Source organism: Nicotiana sylvestris, chromosome 12 (assembly GCF_000393655.2).
Source record: "Nicotiana sylvestris chromosome 12, ASM39365v2, whole genome shotgun sequence".
NCBI classification, from domain to species: Eukaryota; Viridiplantae; Streptophyta; class Magnoliopsida; order Solanales; family Solanaceae; genus Nicotiana; species Nicotiana sylvestris.
In genome coordinates this window covers 49,865,734-49,873,084 of record NC_091068.1, presented here as the reverse complement: position 1 = coordinate 49,873,084, position 7,351 = coordinate 49,865,734, and the positions used below count along the sequence as shown (strand labels likewise).

At 33.7% G+C, this 7,351-nt stretch overlaps 1 protein-coding gene across 1 annotated transcript; it reads right to left on the bottom strand.

Moving 5' to 3' along the window:
- Positions 1-847: 847 nt before the first annotated feature.
- Positions 848-1,756, bottom strand: LOC104246603 (protein MIZU-KUSSEI 1). The gene has a single exon (XM_009802447.2). The coding sequence runs from the start codon at positions 1,744-1,746 to the stop codon at positions 1,003-1,005; it is 744 nt and encodes a 247-aa protein (XP_009800749.1). The 5' UTR covers positions 1,747-1,756; the 3' UTR covers positions 848-1,002.
- Positions 1,757-7,351: the final 5,595 nt, after the last annotated feature.

Sequence of the window (7,351 nt, the reverse complement as noted above, 5' to 3'; positions counted from 1 at the left end):
TCATTTTTCTACACCACCCACCCCTCCCCCACCAACACAAAATTTTAACTTTTTTTACTTTTTTTTTTGTAATTTAAATTTCTATTTTTTTTCGTTTTACTGCTCCCCCCATCACCCGAAAAAATAATTTTTTAAAAAAAATTTTAAAATTCAGTTTTAATTTTATTATTTATCAGTTTAAAGGCTCAAAATTTTATAAGTTCCAAAATTATGAGTTCGGATGTTTATGTGTTTGGAAGTTTACAGGTTTAGAAATTATAAAGTTTACGGGTTCGAAATTCCGCGATTTTGAAAGTTTAGCGGTTCGAAAGTTTATGAAATTTGTGGGTCCGGAAGGTTGTTGGTTTGAAAGTTTATGGCTTCATGTTTATTATATCTAAATTATTTATGAATACTTTTGAGAAGTCATTTTCCTTAATTTGCATATCAAACACCGAAAAATAAATAAGATTACTACTTGTTTTCCAAGAAAATATTTTCTTGGAAAATATTTTCCACGGAAAACATTTTCTGTTACACCAAACACACCCTAAAACATAGTGGTTTTTGAAAGTTTCTCTTCTTAATTAGCCCCTGCAATTAGGCACTTTTTTGTAGTGATACTATCATTTTCTCAAACCAACACTATGTTATTATTAATCGTTTATACTTAAAATTTTATTAAAACACTATCTAATTTGCTAATATTTTTATTAATTTTTAATATATATTTTAAAAATATTTTTCACTCACCAACCAAATAAAATATTATCTAACAAACATTAATAATGATTTTCATTGAACTAAACATATGTTGATGTAATTGACATGCTTCATATAAGGTGCGCTTTGATCCCTTCATGTTGCTTTGACAATAAGAAAGATTGCTCCGATGTATATAACCGAGCTATCTAAACGAAAATTCAAAAGGGGGACAAATGAAAAGGAAAAACAGAATTAAAAAGACAATTCTCTTTGCTATTTCACCCTTTCTTTCTATTTGCATTTGAATATGTATTGAGATCAAACCCTAACGAAAAAGATGCTCAGCTCAGGGCCACTGGTGCCATTGGGGTTCATCATGTAATAAGTCTCCGAATCTTTAGATCCAATTGCCCGTTCAAAGAATGCTCTCATGTAAGTAAGCTCCCCCTCTGGGGAGTCGGCCTTCTGACTGGGCAGAACCCCGGCTCCCATGGACACTGCATGCAGGTTCTGCATGACCTTCAAATCATCCTCAGTGGGTCCTCTCTTCACAGCATAGCCAGCTTTCCGTCCGTTGCAGTACATGGTCCATATGGGTTCATCGATAAGTTTGAGTTTCTCGGAGGGGTTCTTTTCACACTCAAGAGCAATTCTAACAAGTCCGGAACCCATGTCTTGGAGCAGCTTACCTGTATGTATGGACAGTTCCAGCACAAGCAAAGGAACGCTTCTAGGGGTTTCTTGAATGGCAAGATTAACCCTAGCTTTTCGGTACCCAAATAGGGTTCCTGTCATTTGTTTTCCACCATGTATGTGTCCTTCGTGCATCCGGTTTCCATGGAGAGAAACCGGCATCTTGCACGGAGGGTTTATCACTGGAAATGACCGGAAAACTGACTTAACTGCACGTCGGAAAAGTTTTGTGGATTTCCATTGACCTTTCTTGTGAGATGATTGTGGCAAGAGAACCGGGGCGGCAGGTAACCGGGAGGGTGACCTGTCGGGAGCGACAACATTTCCTGGTTGAAGACGGCCCATCGGCAGTGTTTTTGGTGATGGCATTATTATTTGTTAATTTTCTTGAAAGAGCTTCGACTTCGAGGGTTCAATACAAGAAGGGAAATATATGATATGCCATGATTGTAGACGTGGAATGTGATATGAAGAAGATGAAGTGGAAAGCACGTTTGTGTTTACTCGGATATATCATCGTGCTGATTTTGTTTTGTTTGAGGCTTTAAAGGACCTTTTTGACTTTGGTTAGGTAGCTTATTTTATTAAAAATGTATTTAGTATGAGTATAGTTACAAAATGGATTAAAATCGAGTAATTACTCCTTTCCTTCCAATTAAATGATAGTTTTGACTAAATACCAAATTTAAGAGGAATTTTTTTTTGACACGCTTCAAAAATATTCTCATCTTGAATTGTGGTGTTAAACATATTATGTCATTTATGTGGTTATAAGAGCATAATATTAAAGATAAAGCAAGAAAATTAAATCAAAGTATTCTTAAATATAGAAAGATAATATTCTTTTAAAAAGAATAAATCAATACGTGGAAAAAGGGAGTAGTATTCGAAGCTTGGCTAATTAGAACTGCTCCGCAAGGTTGAAATACTGGAGACATGATTCGATATTCAATCTGACAAGATCAAAAGTATTTTACTTTCTAGAAATACATTAGCTCTGCTCATATTATAGAAACTATGATTTTTTTTTTTGGTTAAGTGGATATGTATACGGTTAAAACCGGCAGGCCTGCCCGATTCTACTATTTGATCGAGACCAGGGAGTTGCATCAAAGGTCGGCCCCGCAGTGAATCAGACCAAAGCACGAGGATAAGGTATCGGGTTCGAGAATCGAGGTACCTGTCGAGATCCACTACTAGAATTCCGGAAAAAAGCGACCAAACTTTAGCGACCAAAGTTGGTCTGTCAAGAAAAGTGGCCAAAGTTGGTCGCTAAATTGGCGAAAATAATAAAATAATTATTTGATATACATTAGCGACCAAGGTTGCTCGCTAATTTCGTCAAAATATTGACCGGACTGGTCAGACTTGCTTGGTCAAAGGTATACTGAGATTAGCGACCAACGTTGGTCACTACAGGGGGACCCACTTATAAAATTATAATAATTATAATATTATTTTAAAAAAATTATAAAATACAAATAAATATAATTTAAAATTAGCGACCAAAGTTGGTCGCTAATTAAGGGGTAAGTTGGTCGCTAAAATGGGACCCAGTTATAAAATTTTAATAATTATATTTTTATTTAAAAAAATTATAAAATAAAAAAATATATAATTCAAATTTAGCAACCAAAGTTGGTCGCTTACAAAAATAGAGACAAACTTTGGTCGCTAATCTGGGACCCAGTTCTAACGTTTAACAATTATATTATTATTTTAAATATTATATAAAATATAAATAAATCTGATTTAAATTTAGCGACCAACTTTGATTAGTGTTGGTCGCTAATTTAAATTTATGTATATTTAGCGACCAAGGTTGGTCTCTTTTCAGTTCAACAATGGTTAAAATTAAAAATCACTTTTGTATGTACTATCTAAATAATATAAATGTAACTCATTAACACTTTTGTAATACAAAGGATGAATAGACTAAAATATACTCTAACATGTTATATATGCAGTTAAGCAGTACTACGAAGTGTGCGTGTGTGTCTATATATATATGCACACTTACACTATACTATGCACTAAGTATTAGTGCATTAGCTAATATTATATCGAATATATATATATACACACACACACACATACTTATACTATACTATGCACTAAGTATTAGTGCATTATCTAATATTATATCGAATATAGCTTATATATGTATAATATATATACTTACATTATACTATGCACTAAGTATCAGTGCATTAGCTAATATTATATCGAATATAGCTTATATATATATATATATATATATATATATATATATATATTTACACGATACTATGCACTAAGTATCAGTGCACTAGCTAATATTATATCGAATATAGCTTATATATATACATATGTACATAATTTTAAATTGAATTAAAAGTAATTTAATTTTTTTTTAGAAATAGCGACCAACGTTGGTTGATATTCTGGTCAAACGGTCAGAAATTAGCGACCAACTTTGGTCGCTATTTTGGTCAAAATAATCAAAACTTATTTTGCTACCAAAATAGTGACCAAAGTTGGTCGCTATTTCTAAAAACAGTGTCAAAATCGGGTTTCTCTCGCATTCTCTTATTTTCTTCAAAATATTTCCCCAAACTCTCTCTTTTCTCTCTTACACTCAACCCCCCCCCCCACTCCTAGCAGCTGTGGTGCCACCGACGCCCACCGACGGCAGCAGCTCCACCGCCGACGTCCTCCACTACCCAGGTATGTTTCTCTCTCCTTTCTTTGTTTTTTTTGAAATACAATGATTTTGTTTAATTTCTCCTAGTTTGATTTGTAAAAATTAATTATTCTTAGCTAAATTAAATCTATGATAATTGTTAGTAACTAAAATATTTAGTTTTACCTACTAATTTGGGGAAGAAATGGTTTGAAGAGAAGAAACCCTAAACCCTACTAATTTCTATTAAATTTGTTATGTGTTGTCTTGAATAGTTTAGTTATAATCTAGGGTTTATGATTTGTTCTTGTGAATCGAACTTTTAGGGAATGGGTTGAATCTTTGTTATTTCTAGTTTTTGTTTCAATTATACTTTGTATTGTCTTGATAGTTTAGTTAGAATCTAGGGTTTAGGATATGAATTGGACTTTTAGTTTATGAATTGAACTTTTAATTTATAAATTGAGTATTTTAGGATATGAATTGGATTTTTAGTTTATGAATTGGACTTGTAGTTTATAAATTGTAATTTTAGGATATGATTTGAACTTTTACTGTATGAATTTAAACTTTTTGGATATGAATTGGACTTTTAGTTTATAAATTAAAATTTTAGGATATGAATTGAACTTTTAGTTTATAAATTGAGTATTTTAGGATATGAATTGGACTTTTAGTTTATTAATTGAACTTTTTGGATATGAATTGAAATTTTAGTGTGAATCGAATTTTTTGGATATGTATTGAACTTTTAGTTTATGAATCGAACTTTTAGTTTATAAATTGAACTTTTTGGATATGAATTGGAATTTTAGTTTATAAATTGAAATTTTAGGATATGAATTGAACTTTTAGGATATGAATTGAACTTTTAGTTTATAAATTGAGTATTTTAGGATATGAATTGGACTTTTAGTTTATGAATTGAACTTTTTGGATATGAATTGAAATTTTAGTGTATGAATCGAATTTTTTGGATATGAATTGAACTTTTAGTTTATGAATTGAACTTTTAGTTTATAAATTGAACTTTCAGTTAGTAAATTGAAAATTTAGGATATGCGTTGAAATTTTAGGATATGAAATTAATTAATTAAAAAAGATTAGGATATGAATTAACTAAATTAATTTGTTCTTGTTTTATTTGTATAGATGGAATATCGTACTTGGATGTACAATAGGAATTATCCTAATCGGCGGGGATTGCGGGAGGATTTTGTAGAAGGGATTGATGACTTTATTAGACATGGAAATTTTCATCTCAAAGCTCGCAAGCGGTTGTCACATACTTTCTCCAAAGCTAGAAAGTTGAACCAGAAGCCTGGCTGGTTGCTTCAAAATTTATGGGATGATTTGCAAAGGCAATGGCTTACTGCAACATTCTTAGAGAAGAGCGAAAAAGGAAAGAAAGTGCGCGCATCTGATAAGGGAGGATCCTTGCACATTGGAGGTGCGATCAGCCTAGGGACAATAAAAAGAAGAATGGTATGTAATTGCTTCATTTATTTTAATTTTCAAAGTGTATCTATTCTATTTATTAGCTAAAATTTATGTGTTTTTAGGAAAAGAAGTTGGGGCGTCCGATGAACCAAGATGAGTTAATCAAGGAGATTCATATTGTGAAGAAGAAGAAAGAGACGGATCAAGACAGGTGGGTCGAGGGACGAGCCTCGACTGTACATGTAAGTTTTCACTTTTCATTAAGTATTTTGATTTACTTTTATATAAATTTTGAAATACTAATTCAATGTAATTTATTTTATAGGGTCGCTTCACAGTTGAAGTGGAGGAATTCATACGCAGTCAGCCACCTAATGAGTCGGGCGAGCCAATCCAACCTTCGGACGAGGATGCTGAAAGAATGTGGACGGAGGCTGCAGGCGGTCCAAAATGGGGGAAGGTATACAGGCTTCCTACTAAGAAATTTCATCACTATAAGTGTGGAAATGGAAGGAATAGGGACTTCCTCGCAAGCCGAGCAACTTGATGGGGAGAGCCTCTCCGCTATGCGTGAGACTGTGACAAAGCTCATATCCGAGCTAGAAGCGGCTAAGGAAAGAGAAAAGCTTAGAGATGCTCAGTACATTGGCGTGGTCGCTCAGTGTCAGGGCATGCAAGAGCAACTCAAATCTCTCCTAGCTTCTGGAGGTTTTCCGATTCCCCGGTCTCGTGAGTCATCGCCAGAGGCTCGCCTTCCCCATGCTCGTTCCTCCCGTCCTCCAAGTGCTCATTCCTCCCGTCCTCCCCGTGATTGTTCTTCCCGTCCTCGACAAGTAGACCCTTCTAAATACCGTCATGGTGATGAAAGTTCATCAGACGGTGATGATAATGATGTACACAACACTCATTGACTTTTATAAACTTTGAACTAGACAATTAGAATCGGTTTTCGAATGGGCTTGTAATAAGAGTTAACTTAGTTTGGTTAGCTTAATGTGGTAGTTCTATTGAACTTTAAACTTTGTTAGTTTTAATGTTAGTTTTAATGTTGTTTTTGTGTTGTTGTTGTGTTGTTGTTGGTATTGTTGTTGTTGTTGCTTGTAATAGGGATTTGGTATGACTGGCAGGTGGTGTAGCTACCAAAACAGGCAATTTCTGCCAAAATAATACCCAGAAAAGCGACTAACTTTGGTCTCTTTTTGGTCTCTTTTCTATTAAAAAAATAATTTTCTGGGCAATAGCGACCAAAGTTGGTCGCTTTTTACCCAAAATTCCCCAAAAGCAACCAACCTTGGCCGTTATTCCATTAAAAAAATATTTTCTGGAAATATAGCGACCAACTTTGGTCGTTTATATTTAAAACAAAATTAAATTCTTGAAATTAGCGACTAAAGTTGGTCTCTTATTTTTAAAAAAAAATTAATAAAAAAGCGACCAACCTTGGTCTCTATTTTTCAGATTTTAAAATATAATATTTGGATTAGAGACCAAAGTTGGTCGATTTTTTATGATTAATAATAAATAAATAAAATGTATTTTACATTTAGAGACCAACTTTGGTCGCCAAAATTATATTATTAAAATAATAAAGCGACCAAAGTTGGTCGCTATAGTCTTTACCCGGAATATTTGATCCTTTTACCTTAGAGACCAGCAATATTACGACCAGACATGTTTGGTCGCTTTTAGGCCTATAAGCGACCAACTTTGGTTGCTTTTTGTGGTTGCTTTTTACCGGATTTCTAGTAGTGATCGAGGCCAGTAGCGATCGAGGCCAAATGAGACAGACATCGAGCAAAGCACAATAACAGCAAAGCAAGGTATCCGTGATTGTTCGAAGATCAAGTGGGAAGCTCGGAACAAATCAAATCA

Bases quoted from the DNA above. Each gene is read 5' to 3' on its own strand.
- LOC104246603 (XM_009802447.2), bottom strand. From the start codon at position 1,746: ATGCCATCACCAAAAACACTGCCGATGGGCCGTCTTCAACCAGGAAAT.